At 43.4% G+C, this 22999-nt stretch overlaps 1 protein-coding gene across 2 annotated transcripts in view; it reads right to left on the bottom strand.

The window, feature by feature from the left end:
* The window catches only part of Dpys (dihydropyrimidinase), a 74182-nt gene that overhangs the window by 26944 nt on the left and 24239 nt on the right, over positions 1-22999 (bottom strand). For both annotated transcript variants that reach the window (XM_055626333.1, XM_055626334.1), the window contains exons 5-7: positions 16306-16462; positions 15214-15355; positions 12439-12581 (exon numbers count right to left, since the gene is read on the bottom strand). In XM_055626333.1, coding sequence (XP_055482308.1) covers positions 12439-12581; positions 15214-15355; positions 16306-16462 — 442 coding nt within the window. The remainder of the gene's footprint in view (positions 1-12438; positions 12582-15213; positions 15356-16305; positions 16463-22999) is intronic.

The following is a 22999-nucleotide window of genomic DNA, read 5'->3' as shown; positions in this document are numbered from 1 at the left end:
AAAGAAAATACAACAGCAGAGTAAAGAAACCACCTTTCAAAAATTTGGAGAGGCAAAGAGCATTATAAATACAAAAAGACGACCAGAGAAAAGAATTCACAGGAAAGAAAAAACAAAGCAAAGCCATTTACATCAGAAGACTGGCAGAGAAACATGGGCAGACATCCCTGAGAGGGGCAGCCCACTTGACTTCTCCAGAAGGTGCTTTCTGTGAGCTCTAGACAGATGGAAAGCCTTACTCCAAGTCCAGGGAGACCCTGCAGCCACAATTACAGTACAAAAGGCGGGCCTCGTGAACCAATGGAAAATACCCTTCAGGCAACGTAATCACAGCATTAAAAAACAGTATTGATAGATTTGCTGCCCAGCCAAAGAGAAGTAAAATTAGACAAAGGAAATTAAGCAACAGGTTTAAGGTGGCTCCTGTGGAAATGGCAAAGCAAACCTAGCCTAGCTCGACCCCCTCCCAGGCTCTCTGCCATGCGCACAGTCATTTTTTCTTTGGGGAAGACACTGAGTTCTGCAGGCACACAAGTTTTTCAAACTGAAAAGTCAACTGCCTTTAGGTGTCCAGAGAAGCCATGCTGCCAGCCGGATGTGCTCTGGGCTGGGGTCCAGACATCCTGGCAGATTTACAGGGATCTGTGCCATGTGTTGGCCAAGTGAAGTCTTATAACCAAGGACAGACATGCAGTCTGCTGCCCAGGAGCTCAGAGAAGAAGCCTGACCTTGAATCAAGAGGCTTAGCTTATACGTGTTGAGAGGAATTGAAGGGTCAGTGTAGTGTTTCCTCAGAACGTGCAAGTCTGTAATCAGTGACCTTGATTGACAGAAAGCAGGTCCATGTGTTTCAGGTGAGAAGATACTTTGAGGATTAAGTGTATAGTTAGAACACCAAAATAGATGCAGACTACAGTCTATAAGTGAATATTTGCATCACCAAAGATGGGAGTTAGGTCCCAACTCTCCAGGCCACTGGCTCAGTTTCTTTGGGTTTGGCTTGGTAGATGTGGGCAGGTGGGAACGACAATTTAAAAGACAGAGATTGGCAAATGTGTCTCCACTGTGTATTGTTCGTTCCTACTCCAGTATGAAGCCTTTGTATCTTCACTTGTGTCTGTGCTGTATTTTATTCACATCTGTACTCAGTGTGCTTGTTTAGGGATATTTTATTTTCTTGGTAGGAGTGGGTATTGAACCTGGGACATCATGTATCTGAGGCAAGCATTCTACCAGGGAGCCCCAGCCTCAGCCTTTGCTTTTTGGATTATTGAGATGGGGTCTGGCCATGTTGCCCAGGTGATCTCTGACTCCTTCTACACCCAGCCTTCTAAATACATGGGACCATGGCTGTGCCACATGGTAGGCAGGCTGATCAATAAAGCAGTGAATGTAATCTCAGAGAAAGTCAGGCAGAGCTTACGGCAGTGTGCGTTCAGAGTCTTGGCAGAATCATGACAAGGATGATTTCTTAAGTTAATGACTGTCTTTTTATCTCTTTTTCTTCCTTCCACCATTAACCATTGCTTTATCTCCTTTCGCTGTAGATTTGTCTCTTGCTCTACATTAACTGAGATGTGGGCTTTTGGTGTGTTTTCTCATTTTAGTTCAGCATGGATAGTTTCTAGACATTCATCCAGGTTTAGAAGCACGAATCATGGTTTGAATCTGAAATTTCCTCTACAGGCTCATGTCTTAAATGTTTGTTTCCCAGCTGGTGGCACTATTTTGGGGAGGCTGTGGAATCTTTGGTGGTGGGACCTGGCTCCCTGAAGAAGGCCAGTAGGGGCCTAGCCCTCAAGTGTTACAACCTGGCTTCTTTTTCAGCTTCTCTGCTTTTCATTCCACTGTGATGTAAACAGCATCTGACGTGCATTGCTACTGTGTGAACTGTGACTCCCTGAAACTGTGACCCGAAATAAATCCTTTCTCCCTTGTTTCTGTCATGTACTTTGATCACAGAGACCCAAATTTTTAAACTATGCCTGGGTATTTCTTATTGAACTGTCACAGTTATTCTTGACCTCACTCTTTCAGTCTTGAGGGAAGAGAAAACAAGCTACAACACAACTTGTGCATGAAAAGAGGGGTTAGGTTTTGTGACTTTGTCCTTCTGTTGTGTATAGCCACCATTTGGAGGGTCCACTATCGTCTTCAGTGACGGAATAAGTGAGTGAAGGACAGGCTAAAATATAACGTAGAAAAGGGAAGTTCCTGTGTCCAGACAGACCTGGACTCTCAGGCAGTAAACAAGCCAACAGTCAACTGAGCTACAGTCAACTCTATGAGTTTCTAAATCTTACCCAGTTCTTTGAGTCTACACTAGAATTTCTCAAACTCCAGTGTGTGTCATAGCCCCTGTAGGGTGTGTTAAAACATGACTGCTGAGCTCTATTTCCAGAGCTCCTGGAAATACCTGTGGTATAGGACTTGGACATTCACACTTGGAACAAATTCCCAGTGGTGGCATAGCTAGTCCAGGGACCATATTTTTAAACCTCTGTAAAAAGCGGAAACAAATAAACAAAACAAACAAACAGCTTAAATGATGTATTTTGGTGTTTGTTCAAGCTGTAAACAAACCCAAACCAAAAAAAAAAAAAAAAAAACAAAAAAAAAAAAACAAAAAAAAAACAAAACAAAAAAAAACCCAAACCAAACCAACCAACAAACCAACCACCACCAACAAAACCACAACCCACAATGTTTCCCTGAAATACTTGATCTCCAGCTGCCACTATGTGAGTGCTCCTTTCCTCCAGGCTTTGCAGAAAGCCTGGGGAAGCCATGACTCTTACTGCGCATTAAGTGCATAGGGTCCCTGCGATTCTGTTAGCTAGTGACATCAAATTTCTGCTGGTCCGGTTGAAGTCCTTTTTGTTTTTCTTATACCCAGAGCCCATATTGTTAGGGTAACTAGCCAGAACTAGGAGAGGCTTTGAGGCCTATAAAAGGATCCAGCCGGGAATAAGCCACCCGAAAATGAATAGGCTGGTGATATTCTCTAGCCATTGGTTGTGGAACACAGGTTTTATCAAGGGTAGCTTTAGGGATGAGACAGAAATGCCTGGCATTCATTTCTTTCTATTCTTTTTAACTTAAAGGGAAAAACTGTAAAATGTGGATCTTGATATGGGTTCAAGAGCTGGTAAACACAGTTCAGGGATAAAACAAACAAGCAAATAAATAAATAAATAAATAAATAAATAAATAAATAAATAAATAAAAGCACAATTTGTTCACCAGCCTGAGGTTACTGACATCTGGTTTGTTCACTCAACAAGTAATTATTGCGCTCCTGTATTTTCCTGGCACTGTGCTGGAATAGAGGCCAATGTGAAGATCAAAAAGCAAGAATGAGTCCTGGGCAGGAAGAAAACCAGACCAGTGCTTGTTTAAGCCTGGGCCTTTCACATTGCATCTCTTTGGGGCTTATGTTTTTGCCTGATTTGAATGCTGAAAACAAACCTGGCTTCTTCTGGCAAAGGGAAATGCTCAGGATTGGACATTCCCTGTGAGTTACTGCTAAGTTGCTTTACTTTCATCTCATGGAGAATATAGTTCAGTCATTGCCAAGAAAGTCCTCAGAAATCATTCCTAGTTCACTTGAAAGGTTCACTTACATAAGAACACATCTAAATAAACATCGTGAAATAAATAGTGGTTAATATTTTACTGTGTGCTCTCTCTCTCTCTTTCTCTCTGTATGTTTGAAGCTAGACATGGAAGCTAGACTTTCTTTTCATGCAGAGTCCAAACTTCCTTTAAGCAACTGTCTTCCAAAGGCAAATAATCTTGGGCAGTTTGTTTGAACAGCTTTACTCCAAATAATTTTTAAGAGGTCTCAGCTCTGGGGGCCCCGAAGAATTCTGATTTCATCAGGCTGCCATGGCTAGAAGAAGCTGGCAAACTTCTCAGTTTCAGTCTTTCTTGGTGAACTGGAGGAGTCTTACCAGATATATCATGCTCTTATGCTATCTTCAGTTCCTGCCCCAGTGAAGCCATTTTACAATGAGTTCTGAATGGCAGCTATGGCTAGCCACAGCTCCCATTCATTTTACACAGAGGCCTCCGCTGGTGAGTGTGGCTACTCTGTACCAAGTACTGTGAGTATTACTTATAGGCCACGAATTTGTGTACAACATCCTAAACACAGCTGCTCAAAAAGATTTATGCAAAACAAAGGTTATTTTTTAAAAAAAAAAAACCAAGTGATATTCCCAGTGTCACACCTGGCTCAGAAAAGGCAAAAGGCTTGTTCAGCCTCCAATCTTTTTAAAGAAAGGTTTTTAATAAAAAGGTTTCTTCCCCCACTAGGGTATTATTTCCCCGGTTGCCTGGATAGTGAGCTGGATTTTGTGTGGATTAACAATAATAAAAACAAAGCAAAACAAAACCCACTCACAACTCAACATATTTCACTATAATTATCATTTTGCAAGAAGATGTCCCAGGACCATCTACATCTGTCGTAAGGGCTGTGCTCAGGTGCCCCTGTGGCTGTGCGGGCCCACCCACCTGCAGTCCCCACCACGCTGCACCCACGACACCCCAGCGAGAGATCATCTGTGAGCGCTCTCACTTCTCAGAAGGTACTCTCTGAGTGTCCACTCCTCTCCCCTTGCCACGTGTCCTGGGAAAACTGGAGCTTTGGGGCCTGGGAGAAGAGCTCTTTACAGATTCTGTCAGCAAAAAGCATGGAAAGCAGATCTTCATGCTGACCAGCTTTGCAAAACAGAATTGCAGACTGCTTTCCTCTCTCTCTTTCTCCGTGTGTGTGTGTGTGTGTGTGTGTGTGTGTGTGTGTGTGTGTGCGTGCATATACTTCTTTGGAGGAAGAAGAGAAGAATTATAGTTCAGGAATTAGATGGCAATATGCCACATCAAGGAAAATGCCAAGTGGCCTCTTCGAAGCCGTCCCTGGTGATACGGCTGTAGCCTTCCGCCCTGAGCATCGCTGTTTGATCGTTGCAATTTACTCCCCGTTGCTTCATGCCCCCTTAAAGAATCGTTCCTCTCCTGCTCAGTTTCATACAAAGGTTCTCCTGTGAGCCCGGGGCACTTTCATAATCCTCAAGTCATTACTCTTCACTGAATATAAAGTTAAATTCGTTTATCTCTATCTACAATGTGAAAAGGAAGGAAATTAAGCAAGAGAGGCGGCACAATGCCTTCAAGAATGGTGTATTCAAGGTCAAAGCTTGCTGTAATTGAGTTTAAAAAAAATAGTAAACCAAAAATATGCCTCCTCTGCAGAATACAGACCAGCCAGAAGTCTTCATCAAATGTTCCGGTGCGCCCAGAGCCGGCTGTGTGTTTGTGTGCTGGAGATGCTGTGAGATACCCTGCAGCTCATAAATACCGAAAAGGGACAGTTACCATAGTAACTAAGTGCTCTTTAATGAATACCAAAGAACTGGAGCTCACAGGACAGCCTTAAATTGCCGGAACGCAAGTAGCTGCTGCTCCCGCAGCCTGCCACTAGCTTACACGCCCTTCTCGCTAATCACGTTTTTAACACGTCGGGCACTTTAGCTGCTCTGGGTTTCGACCATACGACACCGTAAGATTCTGTTTCCACACCGTATGGAAACCACACTCCTGATTTCTTCCCCATAGTCTAAGCACCAGACTATTCTACAAAAAATAGGCCAAACAGCTAGATAAGGAATGTGTCCTTAGATTTAAAGCTTTGACCCGAGTACTGAAGCGTAGGACGCAAACCTCTGTCACAAGCGATAGATGAACTGCTCAATGAACAGTCAAGCTGCATACAGAGTACTCTTCATTTCAAAAAAAAAAAAGGTTGATGCTCTATTTGCACTAAATGCGGTATTTTTTTTTTTTTTTTTTTACTTGTGCAGTGACACAGAAGCTGCTGTGGATTTTGCAGGGTCTTTTACAGGCGCATTATGTCTAAGGTGATCTTTCATCAGGATTTCCAGCACCCTCTCTCCATCGCCGCACAGTCAAATGCCTCACTCGGGAAGCACGCAGCGTCTTATAGATTTACAAGACAAGAAACGAAAGGAGAAAAGGGTGGCTGGTTTTCTCTCTGCTGCTCTCCTTTGGTGACGTTAATGGAGTCCATTTGTGGGGCGGCAGGTTACGTGACAAGCACGCTTATTTTACACTCCGCTAATAACCAACACCAATCAAAACCAAGTGAACGCAGCTAGGTACCACGAAGCCCCCAAGCCATTAGCAAAAGCATCCTCTCTCAGGAGGCTGCCTTGTTCTTATGTAACCAGCAGCTTAGGTGGCCCAGTGTGGGTTGTGGGCGCCCCCTTCAGGATATGGGGTTCAATACACATTGCTGTCATCCGCAGTAACTAATCAAAGCAGGCAATCGCTTTTGCTAAGACCATTTGAGAAATTTTGCAGGAAAAACGACATGATAATGATAATGATATGATCCTATAGAAAGCATACATGATGTCGGACTATAGTTAACGTTAAGATCACGTACTAGGATCGAAGGGAGTACTTCCTTGCGACAGAATATCTTTCTTCAGATAAATCTACTTTTTCCTCTTGATTAAATAATGCTTTTCCACAAGGCTAACTTTGTGAAAAGTTATCTCAGTCTACGATAGGCAAAATTAAAGCAGGCTGGAAGCAGTCTGTACCGCCTTGCCCTCCTTTTCTTTGCAGCCTGGTGTGCCTTCTCTCTCCTACAGCTCTCAGCTTTATCTGCTTCACTCCAGACTCTTCCCTGGGCACCTCAGTTTACCCTCCTTCTGCTCCGTCTGTACTCTCAGGAACAGATGCTCTCTCCACTCTCATCTAGTGTGATGGCACACCTCTCTCTGCTTTCATATACGATCCCTCTGCTCTGCACCTCTAGAGTATCTTATTTTTGCTTCTCAAACAATATTCTCAGCACATCCTTTCTGAGGCTGAGAATATTTCCTTTTATATCCCCTCTTCTCTCCCTGGACTAACAGTTTTCCAGAAAAAGAACTGGCACTGTGTGTCCTCGACCCTCGGTACCAGACTGACTCTCACGGTGAAACAGCTCAGAGTGAATCTGTGAGCACACAAAAGTGCCCCAGCCGCATCTTCTGCTTGACAAACTATTCTCAATCTCAAACGCCAAAGATCTGCTTCAAGAGAACAGAGGAGGGCCTCCGCCTGCACTTACGACGTTGTTTTTACTTATATTTGCCTGCATCCTTTTATTCTTTTAGTCATTTAAGGATCCTACACAGAAAGTTGGAGTTAAAGCGGATGCTATCCTTGACTTCCTCTGAACCACAGCTGTTGCCGAAGGCAGTCTTCCCAGCATCCCTCGAGCCAACGCCCAGCCACACCAGCCTCCTGTTCAGGGTGGAAGGCTGCTCTCCTCCACTTCGCTCAACAGCATTCACTCCGTTCTCTGTGCTGGGCTGCAACAAGTCTAGGTCCCAGCGTGTCAGCTCTCACATAAGTCTAGGGCACACCTCACTCCTTAAGCTTGGCTTGTGCACAGCAACTTCTCCAAAGGTGCAATACAGAAGAAGCAGGGGCTGGACCATGGCTGAGCCTGGCAAAGACAGCCCTGGCGGGTACCCAAGGCAGCCGCAGCATGTGCCATCATGCCCACTGCACTCACTATTCATTACTAGTGAAAGTGAGACCTTACTTTTGTACTACTCCTTCCCCAAACTGGGTCTAATAAGGAGAAAAACGTCAGAAAGACAATCACAATAGAGAGACATTTTCCAAAATACTTAAATTTCATTCCTCAAAATTGGCAAAGCAATTAAAAAAGCAAAGGGAGAGAAACTGTCACACCTCAGGCCAGTCTCAGACCAGCCTCAGGACACATGTAGACGAAATGTAATATGGGATCCTGGATGGGACCCTGTAACGGAAATGAATGCTGGGAAAGAGCTAAACAACCCTGAATGGAGGATAGGTGCTAACTAATCGTAACATAGCAATGTCAGTTCGTTAACTGCGACAATCTGTACCATTCTGCCAGTTAATAAGAGTGGAAAAGAGCTGTAAGGCGTAGTAATGGGAACAGGTGTGCAGGGCTCACCAGAACTCAGGAATAGAGTGAGGAGAGGTGGGTGAGGATGGGGAGGAGAGGTGGGTGAGGATGGGGAGGAGAGGTGGGTGAGGATGGGGAGGAGAGGTGGGTGAGGATGGGGAGCAGTCTGCATTGCTAAGGACAGTACAGAGCTATGGGTGATGTGTGCAGAGAGGTTAAAAATATTGTGGTGCATTAGAAATGTCCCGGCTGAGGTCATCTGCATACATTTTTGTTGGGAACAGAGAGCCCAACTGAGCACCTTTCTCATAATAAGCCGGCCAAGAATAGAGAGAGCGGGTGTTGTGATTGACCTAGATACTCAGCACGGTTTCTCCCTTTGAATGTGAACTATGGAAAACACTGTTTTGAATTGTTTAAATGTTCATCCAATCCTGTATCCCATGAACCCTTCTCCTCAAGAAACCCCTCTCTTTTCTCTATATTCTACAAATTTCTCATGTTAATGCAAAATAGTCTTATGGTGCATTAGAGAAAAACTTCATACAGAATTTAAAATATCAAATAAAATTTCCAAAAAGGACTGGGCCTATCCACTAGCTTTGAAAACATTTTTCTAACTAACAGAAGTGGAAAAAATGAAAAGATCTGTGGGTTTCTAAGAAGACTTGGAGGTCAGCACTGTAGAATCCCTGGGTTCACCTGCCTGCCCGGTCAACACAGGTGAATGAAAATACTCAAGCAAGGCACACCAGCCAAACTAGAAAATATAAGGTAACAATGTATCTTTTTTTGCTCCCCCTTCACGATTCCTAGCAGGCTGTTTTTAAATTCACTATATGATCTTGATTTCCTTATTCTCCTGCCTCTACCTCCCAAGTTCTGGAATTACAGGTTTGAGACATTACATCTAGTGTATGCAGCGCTGGGGAGCGAACCTGGCACTTCCTACATAAAGCAAGCACTCTATCAATGGGGCTGTCTTAGCTTATACAGTATGTTCACATATGTTGCTTCATGGTAATCTTGTGACAGACATCGTAAATATTAGCTACCTTGTTTTGCAAACTTTGCAAAAGAGGAGTAGGTTGAGTGCTTTATGTTGAGTGCCCAGTACCAGGCATGCAGCCCACAACTTCATACTCTCTGCCACTGAGCCCTGCGGAGACGTCAAACAACGGCTCTCAGGGGAGCTCAGTCAGAACCTGCTGCCAGTCACTCAAGCCTGGGCTGCTTTTCATTGTTTCTGGTTCCGGGTGTTCATGATAAGCGGACGTGGGTTAGAAGCACAGGAGTTCTTGATAGTGCTAACGTATACTTGCCAGATGAATAAAGACGTAGCATTCGCAAGTAAATGCTGAATACATACATTCACCAAAAGAGATTTAACTTTCTTTAGTCATTATTCTATAAAGAACAGTTGTTATAGGAAAGATAATAAAGAACAAATAAAAGAGATGAGCAACTGCATAAATGTCTCACAGATTAGGAATAAGTGTCTATGCAGCACAGAAGCGTTTGAGATTGACCCAAGTTAGTTATTCTTAGACTAAACTGGAGGGAAATTAAGTAATACATAGACCATTAAAAAATAACTACACAGCTGGATCATTATGCAGCATTCTGAAGCAAGTGACTAGGACAGGAGGGACAAAACAATGTTACAGAGATTAGGAACTGGAGCTTGTGAGAAAGTGATCTAAATTTGTATAGCCTCAGGCATGACTCAGGGAGACATAATCACAGCCTATAAATACCCACCAAGCAGCAAAGTGTGGTAAATAAAGAGAGTGAATTATTCACAACCTTGCATTCTGGTCACTCCTCTTTGTGCAGTTGTGTGAGGAAGACAACACTTTGTACCTGAGCTGGTGTGACCTGCAGAACTCAAAACAGCCAAGGACTCTCAGCCCCAGCCCTTCTGGAGATGCCCGGCGGGGGTTAAAAAGAAGAGCTGCAGCAACTCAAAACAAACTTAGGGGCATTTTTAGAGGCTCCTTGTTTCATAATGCTTCGTCTGGAGATATTCTTTTTCTCTCTCTTCCTTCCTGTTTTTCCTTCCTTTCTTCCTTCTTTCTTTTTTTTCCCCCTTACTGGTCTTTTGCATATATATACATTATGGTTTCCAGTATTGTATTTTTATAAGATTTCTTCATGTGCAAATGTGTCTCTGCATCTATATGTGTTTCCTGTGATTTCTCTTTAGCTCTTTTTCTCTTGTTAGTTTGTTTGCTTCTTTCTGTTCTAGCTTGTTTTTTTACTTTACATTATTTTATTGTTATTATTATTTAGTACCTGTTTGTATGCTAATAAAAGAGTGAAAACAGAGTGTGGATTTGAGTGGATAGAGAATAGGAAGGGGTCTGGGAGGAGCTAAGGAAGAGGAAACCATAAATAAAATATAGAATATGGCAAGAATCTATTTTCAATTAAAAAATGGGAATGGGTTGCATATACATATAATATATGTGTACACACATGTATGCAACCCATTCCCACTTTTTATTGAAAATAAATAAATACACACACACACACACACACACACACACACACACACACGTATATAAAATTTAGACGTTGCCTCCCGGTGCTCTCCCTGAGGTTAGGAATTCTGCTGGAGGGTTGCATAGTTCCATGGAGTATCTTTATTTCATTTCCACTTTGACACAGAAAAACACAGAATAGAATTTAACTGCCCCTCCCAACTGGATAAAAAATAGAGCATGAGGCACAGCGTACAGTGCGAGGTGCTTAGCTTCTGGAAAATGTACAGGTTTGAAAGTCAAAGCAATGGGCTCACAGCCCACAGAGCAAACCTTGCATAGTCTTCACACTTAACAGTTTTCTCATTACCTTTCTCAAGACCTTTCTTGGTCTTTCCTGATGAATGACATCTTAGATACGATGTATCTTTGGCCCCACTGACTTGTACAAAGTGTTACTAATTATCATTATGATGACTCAAACAGGATGAATTAAAAATCATCACTTTTCACATATTCCTTCCAGAAGAGAGGGATCTTGAGAATTTCTAGGTTTTCTAACTAAACCTTGTGATCTTCATAAGCCACAGATATTTCAAAAGACCAACCTGGTTGCAGCCTTGGAGCAGTGGCCTAAATTACTTGAATTGCAGCAAGAGGATGGTTGCTGGCCAGTAGTGGGCCCTGCAGAGTGAAACTTGGAGACTCAGGAGCTCTGCAGAGCACAGCCAGCACAGCTCATCCAGAGTCCCATGAGTGTTCCTAGACTAGTAGAAAGCCTATCTACATTTAGCTTAATCGGGCACTAACTCTTTAAATATAATTCCTAACTTAACAACAAAGACCCTGGGTTGTGACTGGCTGTTATCCCAGGAAATTTCCTGATTTAAGGTACACAGCTTTTTACTGCTTCGCATGAATTTTAAAGCAGCAATGAGTGTTTTAAAGTGTTTTAAAGCTGGAGTGTTGGCCAAAGGCTACCTGCTGTGACCATGGTCTGCCAATCCCACAAACTGATCCCTAGGTAAGGACAATGAGTGTCCTGAGGATAGTGCCAACCACGAAAAGACCATCTGGGGCTTGTTTCTAGGCTCTCAGCCATAGTAGTTCCCTTCATGTTCCAAATTCCAAATGGCCATTTCTTTTTCCCAGAAGGTGGCCAAGGGCATTTCCGTTGAAACTGTATCTTTGTGACAGTATCACTTCCCAGAAACTATTCACTTTTGCTGTGATAAAAACTAGACCTTGGATAAATGTCACATAATGAAGGCAGAAGGGCCATCAAATTTCCACGTATGCACACACGATCACACAAACGTTAGTGTGTGGCGTTTCCGCCCACAGTGTTTACCAACAAGGACAAATGAGGGAGCAAGCTCTGTTGGGGACAACATGTTACAAGAACTTAGCAGAAATTCAGCCTCCGTAAAATGCTCTTTTGAATTGGTGGAGTTTGGCAGACCCCCAATATTAACACAGACTTATGGAAATGAGAACAAAGGGCTTAAGCCTAGTGGGAATGGCAGGCTGCGGCTGGGCATCTGGAAAGTCTGGCTAACTAAAAGTGATGTCTTTTGTGCTGGAATCTTTCTATCTCAAAGCTGTTAAAAGGCTGTAATTATTTTGAGTTTCCAATTCAGTTCTTTTCAAATTAAGCCTTTTATTTTCTTCAGGGCTCCTCACATTCCCTCTGTGTGAATGTGGGCATTTGCCAGGCTCTGGGATGGCAAGTTCATAGTGGCTTTCTATGCACACCATTCCCAGCAGGCTCACACAACTTTTGCAGCCTCTATGCCAAGAAAAACAAAGAAACATTTGTACATTAAAACCTTTATCTTTTGCACAGGATTAGAATTCCTGAGCACAGCAAAATAAATCACCTGATAAGCAAAGGCTGGTAAAGGCCAAGGCAAAATGTCTTTGCAAGTTAGTGCTTTTCTTCAAGGGTAAAACCAGGTAACAAGATCTCAGGCTTACCTTGTAGCTTGTGGGTCCCAGATCACAATGTCAGCATCTGATCCCACAGCTATCCTTCCTTTTTTTGGATAAAGATTGAAGATTTTAGCTGCATTTGTGCTGGTAACTGCCACAAATCTGTTTTCATCCATTTTACCACTGTGCTGTAAACCAATTCAAAGAAGGTGCATTTGCTGTGATGACCAAACATTAAAACTGCCTCTGGGGATAAAGTGAAAGACTTTCATCTGTTAACCCAAGCTGAACTGTATCTCATTTCCTGCATTAAGGAGAGACATCCTTACACGCTCAGTGTAAACCAGTCTCAGCATTGCTGGTGAAGACTGGCTTCTGGAAGCCTGAGGATGGCTTCTCAGAAATCCTATCAGATTAAAACACAAACCCACTGTTTCCTCCCCACCTGCCCCCAGACCATCCAAGTCTATTACTCAGGACAGCTAAATGCTGATAATAGCATTTTCTATTTCCATTTAAGGTTTTCTACTATCATAATGATATTTATGATCTACCATATTTATTACAGACTTGAGGTGATTATGTAAATATCAGGTAAAATACTAAATAGTTATAACAAGATATTATGATGTTTTTAAATTAGGTGGCAATGCCTTTAGAAGATAAAAGATAAACACAAGAGGTACAGTTTTATATAATTTAAATGTATATGACACAAAAATGTTGGAAAGCTATTTAAAATTTTTTTAATCTAGAACCCTTATATATGTGGGCTTATGTGTGTATATAACAAGACTGCCCTTAAGAGTTATTTATTAGTTCTATTATCACCAGAAGTAAATCATCTTACTGTTTCAGAAAATTATACAGTTTCATGCATGTTACTGGAAAAATACTTAATTATTTTGAAGATAATATTTAGATATGTATATAAATTTATCTTTATACATAGGAAACTATAATATATTATGAAAATCTGTCATAAAGGTGTTACTGTAATAACACAGGTTTAAGGAGAAAAGTTGGACTATAATTTAGAATATTTAAGCAAGGAGAAAGAAAGGGAGAATCATTAGGGATGGTGAGAATTACGGGTAGAGAAAGGGGCCAAGGAAGAAGATCAACAGAAGCTAGGACTAGAGAGATGATTTGAAGATGCTTGTACTAAATTGATTGCTTAAATACTACCCTTTCAGTAATGGGCAACACTGTTTTTGAGAAGAAAGTAACATGAACAGAACTTCACTTATGACTGGCAACTCAGGGTAGGCCATATCAGAGCAGGTGATGACTGAGAATAAGATGAGCTTTGGGACTACTGGACTGGTCCAAACAACATTTGAGCCTCCAGTTATATAGCAGCCATGAATATGGAAGTGAGGAGGCATTCTGAAAATAAAATCAGTGGGATTCAGTGGATAATGAATGTGCTGGCCAGTTTTAGGTCAACCTGACACAGCTAGAGTTATGTGAAAGGAGGGAACCTCAATTAAGAAAATGCATCCGTAAGATCCAGATGTAGGACATTTTCTTTTTTTTTTTTATTCACTTTACATCGCTATCATAGCTCCCTCCCTTCTCTTCTCTCAGTCCCACCTTCCCTCCCCGTTCTCCCTATTCCCCTCCCCTACCCCTCAGAGAAGGGAGCCCCCGCCCTCCAGCATACTAAGACACATCATGACTAAATGCATCCTCTTCCCCTGTGACCTGGCAAGGCAGCCCCACCAGGGGAAAGTGATCAAAAAGCAGGCAGCAGAGGCTATGTCAGAGTCAGCCCTCACTCCCCTTACTGAGGACTGAGTTGGTAGGGCATTTTCTTAACTAGTGCTCGATAGTGAGGGAGCTCAACCCAGGGCGGGGTTCTCTTCCTGGGATGATGGTCCTGGATTCTACAGACAAGCAGGCTGCACAAGGCCATCACCAGCACACCAGTGGGCAGCACCTTAGGGCCTCTGCCTCAGCTCCTGCCTCCAGGTTCCTGCCCTTCGATAATGAACTATGATGTGGAAGTGTAAGCAAAATAAACCCTTCCTTCCCTAAGCTGCTTTCGGTCACGGCATTTTATCACAACAATAGAAACCCTAAGTAGGACAATGAGAATTAAAAATGGTAGTAGATATGGGAGAAACTAATCAAAGAGAATTTTCAAGTGTGAAATATGATTAATGTATCGTCTAAGAGAAGGGTCTTTGAAAGGCTTGGGAGTGGGAACCTTAGGGCTACCTATCTCCCAGATCTTTATAACTGCACACATTACCTGGATAGACAGGTTGATGCCTGTCTGTGTGATTTTGCTCATCCTGAAAAAGAAACTTTATCATTCTTCATTTATTATTAGTCTTAAAAATCACTTTTCTTCATTCATTATTAGTTTTAAAAATCGCTTTGCCCACAGATTTCATTATCTATATAATTTCAGGCAGCAGATTTAATATTCCATCCTCTCAAATATTTACATTAATGACACGTAAAGAATAAGCCTATCTGGACCCAGTCTAAATTGATGCCCAGTGTCTCTGCAAAGTGCTATAGCACATCAGAGCTGAACTATGCAAAGAAACCGACTGCTTGTTTGCTGATAATGCCTGGAGGAAGGCGGAGTGGAGTTGAGAGCGACTGGTGATTCCCTGTTTGAGAGAGAAAATGAGAGACAGAGACAGAGAGACAGAGACAGACAGACAGACAGACATAGAGGTAGAGAAAGACAGAGAGAGAGAGAGAGAGAGAGAGAGAGAGAGCTCTTTCTGTAAATGTTTATGCCTCTTTTTGCCCCAAACAACATGATTCTGAGTGAACCAGGCTCATTCCTGTGAAACTCACCACGCCCTTTTCCCATATCACCGACATCCGGTCCTCAACACCATTCACCCCGTTGGGAATCTTAGTAAAGTCGTCCTTCCCTAGAGCCTTTTGGCAGGTGTTGAAAGTGCAGTTGTCACTCCCCGTTGTGGTCAGGTCTCCACTGCACAGAATGGAAAAGAAAGGAAGGCAGAATGAGGAGCTGGGTGGACAGCACAGGGAGGAGGAAGCTCCCTGGTGTCTCTGAGCTCTCTGAGCATCTCCTCCATGGAATGCTGAGGAGTGAGAGGGGGCGTTGAATTTCTAGTACATACCTCACCTCCCTTCTGTCTATCTTCAGAAGCACTTTTTGAGAACCACTAAAGGATTATAATGCAGAGTCCTAGGCAAGCCTGTCTTTTACTGTTTTTCTATTTCTTAGGAAGATGGCTAGTTTGAAGAAGAAATGATCTGTCAAATGATAAGGTGCATACTAGACTCTGCACCAAGACTTATGAACCCATGGATACGAGCTTGTCCCATCTAGAAACTGGTAGTTGTGTGGACCTGAGAATGCTAACAGCAGGGTCACTAGGAACACTGGAGGTGGAAATTTCTTGTGAGTAGAATCCACACAAAATGTATCATCACTGTCCACCTGGTAATGGAGGCAGGTCCTCCAGAGCAGCCCTGTGACAGATGCCCATACTGTTCTGAACACAGACGCAGAACAGCTCTATCACCAGGGACAAAAACCCCAATTTGGTTCATAACTAATCTCTGGGATAAAGAAGTGTGAAGGCAGAAGGAATTTAAAAGGAAAGGGCAAGCGGATTCTTGTGCAGTCTACTGTGGAAAACTCCCCATTAAAATTAAAATCTGGGAACATATGAATGGGACATGTTAGAATGTTCAAAATGACTAAAAGGGGTATTCCATCAACCCAGTCCTTAGATCACATCAGCTTATACAGTCCAGTGTTTTCTGCCCCCAGATACCATTGGTCAAACAGTAGAGAAGACCACAAGGTCCATGGATCTGCAGATTTATGACAAGCTCTTCTCCACCCAAAGAAGAGACTGATAAGAATTATCTCCCATCCAAATACTTTACAGTCATCTAAAAACTCATTACTTAGCCAACAGATTCATGAGAAAGCCTGGTGTTGAAGGATCCGGTCTGAGCGGAGGACCCATGACGTGGTGGGCTGCGTGACGCCATTCTTTGCTCCAGTAGTGTGTGCCATCAGTGCCGAGACCTGCTGCAATCGGCTCCCCATAGACCACCTTTCCTGGAAGGTGCAAAGGCATGGTTCAGGCCCGTAACGCAGTTTTAAAGAAACCATCTGACAAGCACATGGGTGGTCTTTTCTGTCCCAGAAGAGGCTGTTACTATGGCATCATAGAACCCAATCCCTCACCTTACTTCTGTGAACAGGACTTGATAGTTAACAACTGATAATTGTCGAGTGTTTACTGTGTTCTGGTCACATGCATTGCAAGGTACAGATTTTTCTCCAGTTACTTGACATCAGATTGAGCTATGTGATTGTTCGGGTCAATTAGATGAGATGCAGACAGCATGTTTCACTTCTAAGCAGAGGTTACTAAAACCACTGTGGATTCTTCTCTCTTTTCTTCTTCTGTTATGACACTGGGTGCCTCCAAGTGAAAAGGCTATCTAGTGGAGACAAAGCCAAGGGTAGAAGCCTGTAGTTGGAAACTGCTCCAATTTCAGCTCCACTGTTAATGAAGCATCACCCAGAGGATGCTGGGGGCTGAAGGTGTGTTTATAATGCAGTCTTAAAATCTGAAACATCATCACTATTTCAATTAAAAGATAAAGCTATGGGATTACAGTTTCCCTACAGCTACTTAGTTTATATACATTTCTTATATATGCAGTGAAGGAGATGGGATTTGAACCCAGGAATTTTGAGTCAGTGGTCTCAACTTTTATACCATCTAGCTAGATGACAGCCCACCATCAATGTAGTTGTATGGACTTCAACTGTGGTGTTTCTCTGCTGCTGACTGATCTATAACCTCTTCACACCCTCAAAAAGAACTTTCTCAGGAGACTTATATTCAGTGAAAGAACACTCAGATAATAAAATTGTAGCCCAAAATGCACACTTAAAAAATCATGCAAATGAGGCCATCCAAAGCACACAATGTTGGAAAACTTAATAGTGCACAGTGAATTTGAATTTAAAATCAGGCTGCTATCTGATTAGCATTTGTCAGAATAATAGATTCACTGGCATCAATCTCATCACATGCAAGCAATCAAGGGGGAAAAAAAAGAGTGCAAGGCGAGGAGATGCTAGCATGCCAAATGAGCTCACTTTGGTTGACCAGATGCTGGGTTTTAGTTACAATCCAGATAGATAACCGAAATTAACTGACTTCCTTAGAGAGCACATGCAGTGGCTGGCCACCAGCTGCCCAAGTCCTCAAAATGGAAATGCAGCACCCTATTATCTCACAAATAATGCCTCCTCTCCAGCCTTTCCTCCAGCTAGCCTAGGAAACAGTCAAAGTCAGGCTTGCTGAAGCCTCGGAATTTCACTTGAGGGCCCTGCCACGGCCTGTGAAAGTGGTTTCCCGAAGACCCCAACCTTGCCTCCCTGAGACACTCCCCTCTGCCCACTCCCCCACTCTTTACGGCCCTGTCCCCAGAAGAGAGAAGCGACGTTAGTATCTGTGTGTGGCATGCGGGATAGACAGCTGTCATGAGTAGGAACCGAAAGAAACTACAGCGAGACCAAGATGGACGCAGTCTCTCTGTGCAGCCCCAAAGAGAACTTGCTGTTCCCACAGTGGCTCTCCCAGTTGCTTGGACAACGAGACTCTGACTTGATTTGCAGTCTCTTCATGAGGTGCCAACTCAGGATTTTTTGTGGTGCTTCATCATCAAGGAAAGGTCCTGTCACACGTTCTGCTCAATCACTTGGCACACTGAGATGATATGGGAGTGCAGCTCCCAAACTTCCGCCATCTTAATAGCTCTCGGGAAAAATTAAATGTCAGCAGCTAGTGCAAGTCTGGCAGGGCTGCTTCAGATGCAGATGACAGGTAATTTCCTCAGAAGGGCTTAGCCCCTTTCAAACATGACAGGCTGCTTCTTCAGTGTATACAAGCTCTTCATTAAAGAGCCCATTTTCATCTTTATTCTCACTACATATTTATGAATAAAAAAATTAACAATAAAAATTCAGAATGGCTCTTTGCTCCCTTCCACAATTTTCAAAAGATCAAAACTCACATAAAAAAAAAACTATAAAGGAAAAAGAAGACAGAGTCTGGTAATCCAAAAATTGAAGATTCAAATTACAAAATCCAACCTAATTGTAAGTCCTGGAAGATTTGAGCTAAAAATAAGACAAGAGAAATTGCTGCCTTAAGTATAGACTGTGTAACCTTCAAAACTCTTGCACATGACCTCACAGCAACACCTCATGCTGGTTTGAGGAATGAAGAAATTGATGCTCAATGAACCTAACTGATTTGCCAGACTTCTCAGTGGTGGCATAGCCCTTGCTGGACACGGGACCATATATCCACATTGCTACTAAGAAAAGCATCATTTTTATTCCCTGGTAAAGAGCATGTACTCTTAAATATTTTCAGTCAACGACAAGCTATCTGTGGATGTAACCAAGTGATTATCCAATTCCCCATCCTGGCTTCCTTTGCTCTACACTGAGATAAAAGCACCACAACTAAGGGAACCCAGAGAAGAAAGCATTTATTTGGGATTACAGTTGTAGAGGGCGAGAGTCCATGATGGAGGAGGAAAGGCGTGGCAGCAGGAAGCAGAGAATATTCTGGAAACAGCATGGGTTGTTTGAAACCTCAATACCTAGTTTCTAGTGATACACCTCCTCCAACGAGGCCACACCTTCTAAACCTTCCCGAATAGTTCCACAAACTGAGGCCTGAGTATTCAAACCTATGAGCCTATGGGGACCATTCTCATCCAAGCCACCACATACCAAAATTCAAGAAGTCTTCATATATATTGAATAAAGTCTTTATAGAAGTAATAAAATTAAAGTGAGGTCAGTGGGGTAGAGACTAATCTATAAGACTGGGGTCCTATAAGAACTGGGAATTAGAAACATAGACCAACAGAAGGGACACGTTGAAAGCAGAGCAGAAAGACCTCCTGATGGAGCCAAGGAGTGAGGTCTGGGACACAGCCTGGGACTTGGCCTGGGATATGGCTTCCTCCAGAGCTCAGATTTCTCATATCCAGGACGCGGGAAAGACTGATCCCTGCTGCTTACACCATGAGCTGTGGTACTCTGTGAAAGGAGCCTTAAGAACTCTACACAGTCCATAGATGCAGTTTTCTTCAGAGCCACACAATTCTAGTTTTTGAAATGCTCTTAAATGGCCAGTTTTCAACTACTTGAAGTTATATATTTTCCTAGATTTAAAAAACAATGAGATAATCAGATGTGGAAGACCAAGGAAGAAAAGAGACAAGGTGAGATTCCAATTCCCCTGGACTCAGCCCCACATCACCCTCCCCAGCCTGGCCACGGGCTCTGTAAGTGGAGAAGAAACAAGATTTGGCCTGATGCTATTCTCAAATAAAGAGCCTGACCACTTGAGAGGATGTGGTCTTTTGTGCATTGTGAGAACTTTATGTCCTACAACAGTAAGCTTGCATAGGAAGCTGTGTGCTGTCGGAGACCAAGACCAGTTCAAAGGACGAGCAACCAAATAAACGGCAAACCAAACACCAGGCCAGCTTGCACCGAGGGGCTTAAGAACTCACAGGACTTTAGTCTAGCAAAATCCAGTGCGGACCCTGTAATCTGCTGTTTATGAGAAGCCTAAAGAACATGTTTCATCAATATGGTCAAACAATATGCATGCTTGCCTCCTAAAGATAGGAGCTTGGGTATACAATAAGGTTGAATTTTAGTAAGATGTGTCAAAACAAGTTAAGGATGGTGGGCTTCTGTCTTAGTTAGGGTTTTGATTGATGTGAAGAGACACCATGACCATGGAAACTTTTATGAGGAAAAACATTTAATTGGGGGTGGCTTACAGTTTCCGAGGCTTAGTCCATTATCATCATGATGGGAAGCAGAAAGACATGGTGCTGGAGAAGGAGCTGAGAGTTCTACATCTGCATTGGTAGGCAGCAAGAAGACTTGACTTGAGCTTCTGAGACCTCAGACCTCAAAGCTTGCACACTGACATACTTCCTCCAACAAGGCCACACCTACTCAACAAGGTCACACCTACTCAACAAGGCCACACTTACTCAACAAGGCCACACCTACTCAACAAGGCCACACCTACCCCAGCAAGGCCACACCTATTCCAGCAAGGCCACACCTACTCAACGGGGTCACACCTACTCAACAAGGCCACACCTACCCCAGCAAGGCCACACCTACTCCAGCAAGGCCACACCTACTCCAGCAAGGCCACACCTACTCCAGCAAGGCCACACCTATTCCAGCAAGGCCACACCTACTCAACAAGGTTACAATGCGTTTTCTAATAGGTCATTGAGAACCCCATGTTCAGCGCTGTGGCTGGAAAGCTAGTGAGATTAGAATAATCACTCCTGTCAGAGGCTCACACAGGCACATGCACTGTTTGGAAAAAGACTAGGCCATGACTGGGAGTTGTTTGCACCTGTAATGCCAAAACTCCAGAGGCTGAAGCAGAAAGATCCTGAAATCAAGGCTAGCCTGGGCTATGCAGAGACTCTCATCTCAAAAAGAAAAATTAAAACTAAATGACAGAGAGCAGGTCAGGTCTGGGCTGGGCTGACCAGAACTACTTCTTCTTAAAAAATATTTATTTATTTTTATGTATGAGTGATGTGTTTTTACGCAGCTAGAAGAAAGGATCAAATCCTATTACAGATGGTTGTGAGCCACCATGTGGGTGCTGGGAATTGAACTCAGGACCTCTGGAAGAACAGCCAGTTACTCTTAACCACTGAGCCATCTCTCCAGCCCTGACCAGGACTTTTGAGTGAGTTAAAAGAGTAGTGGGTATATCCAGTTTTCAGCTTGGCTTCTCTGAGATAACTCTTGGGACAAACTTCTGTGTTTCCTTCTTGCACAAGTGGCTTAGCACAAGAGGGATGAGTGGGAACTCAGCTATTTCGGTTACCCAGCTCAGGCCAAGCAAGCCTTAAGAAAGAAGTGGACAAGGGCAACTCAGCTTTGTGCAGCGTGAGGGACTTTGACATCAGACATGGACATGCAGAGTCTGAGTTTGTTCAGCTGGTTTTTGGTCAAATATTCCTTCACTATGCTTCTTTTTGGAACTGTAATGTGTATCCTGTGCCATTATATGTTGGAAGTGTGTGATCTGCTTTTTCATTTTGATTTTACAGGGGATTACAGTTAAGAGACTTTGAACTTTGGACTTTAAACAGTGTCAAGACTGTGATAGACCATGGGGACTTTTGAAGTTGGACTAAATGCATATATGTATATATGATGTAGCTATATACCTGTAGGGGATGTGGTAGTTTGAAAAAAAAAATGGCCCTATAGGCGCATAGGGACTGGCAAACTTGGGAGGTGCGACCTTGTTGGAGGAGGTGTGTCACCAGGGGGTGGGCTTTGAGCTCTCAGAAGCTCAACTCTGGCCAGTGTTGCTGTCACTTCCTGCTGCCTGTGGGTCCAGATGCAGAACTCTCAGCTCCTTCTCCAGCACCATGTCTGCCTGCATGCACCATGCTTCCCGCCATGATGACAATGGACTCAACTTCTGAAACTGGAAGCCAGCCCTAGTGAATTATTTTCCCTTATAAGAGTTGCCATGGTTAGGGTATCTCTTCACAGCAAAAGAACTCTAAGACTAAGATGGATGAGTTGACCCTGACAGTTTTATTCCTTTTCCTGTACCTGGACATTCACTTCATCATAGGTGAAGAATGCTAGAAAAAAGCATCAAGGTTCCAACACAAGGGAAGCCTCAATTTGGGATTACTTCCCAGTCTGTGGCAGCACCTGAAGAAGCGGCTGAAAAGGAGGGACCGGTTCCCAGAAGGAAGAGGAGCCACAGATGCCAGAGGCTCCAAAGGCTCTGAGGGAGACAGAAAGCACACAGGATGGGATAAATGATAAGGGAAATTAGAGAGTGAGGTCGGAATTCAAATCAGAGAGAGACTGGTGAAAACGCAGTAGGTGAGGAGGGGAGGAAGGGCAAAGGGGAGGAAGGGAGGAAATGAGATGGGGAGGAGGGGAGCTGGGCTCTGTGTGTACCTGTAATCCCAGCATCACGGAGGCAGAGGCAGGCGGATCTCTGTTTAGTTCGAGGCCAGCCTGGTCTACAAAGTGAGTCCAGGACAGCCCAGACTGCACAGAGAAACCCTGTCTGTTAAAAACAAGAGCAGACAGACAAACAAAAGACCTCACACCTGTATACTACCAAAGCTCCCAACGACCACGGCCCCTCTAGCCACAGCGCTCACTCTCCTGCCGGTGCCGCCCAGTGTGCACCTGAACTCTCCGGTAATGGGCACAGTGACAGCCAAGAGCCACCAGATGCTTAAAGAACAGGTAAGCCAGTGGACCAGCAGACTCTGCAGGCACCTGCAGAACAAGCCTGGTGGCCTAAGTTTGATCCCCAGAACTCACATAAATGTGTAAGGAGAGAATCCACAGTCATCCTCTGACCTCCACATGTGTACCACAGCATCTACAGACATCACACACACACACACACACACACACACACTATAATAAGTAAAAATTGTTAAAAACAAATTGCCCAAAAAAGGAAGGCTAAGAATGTGTGTGTGTGTGTGTGTGTGTGTGTGTGTGTGTGTGTGTGTGTGT

Source organism: Psammomys obesus, unplaced genomic scaffold (genome assembly GCF_907164565.1).
Source record: "Psammomys obesus unplaced genomic scaffold, mPsaObe1.curated_primary_1811, whole genome shotgun sequence".
Classification (NCBI taxonomy): domain Eukaryota; kingdom Metazoa; phylum Chordata; class Mammalia; order Rodentia; family Muridae; genus Psammomys; species Psammomys obesus.
Note: the sequence above shows the minus strand (reverse complement) of the source record. Positions and strands in the feature narration are given on the sequence as shown.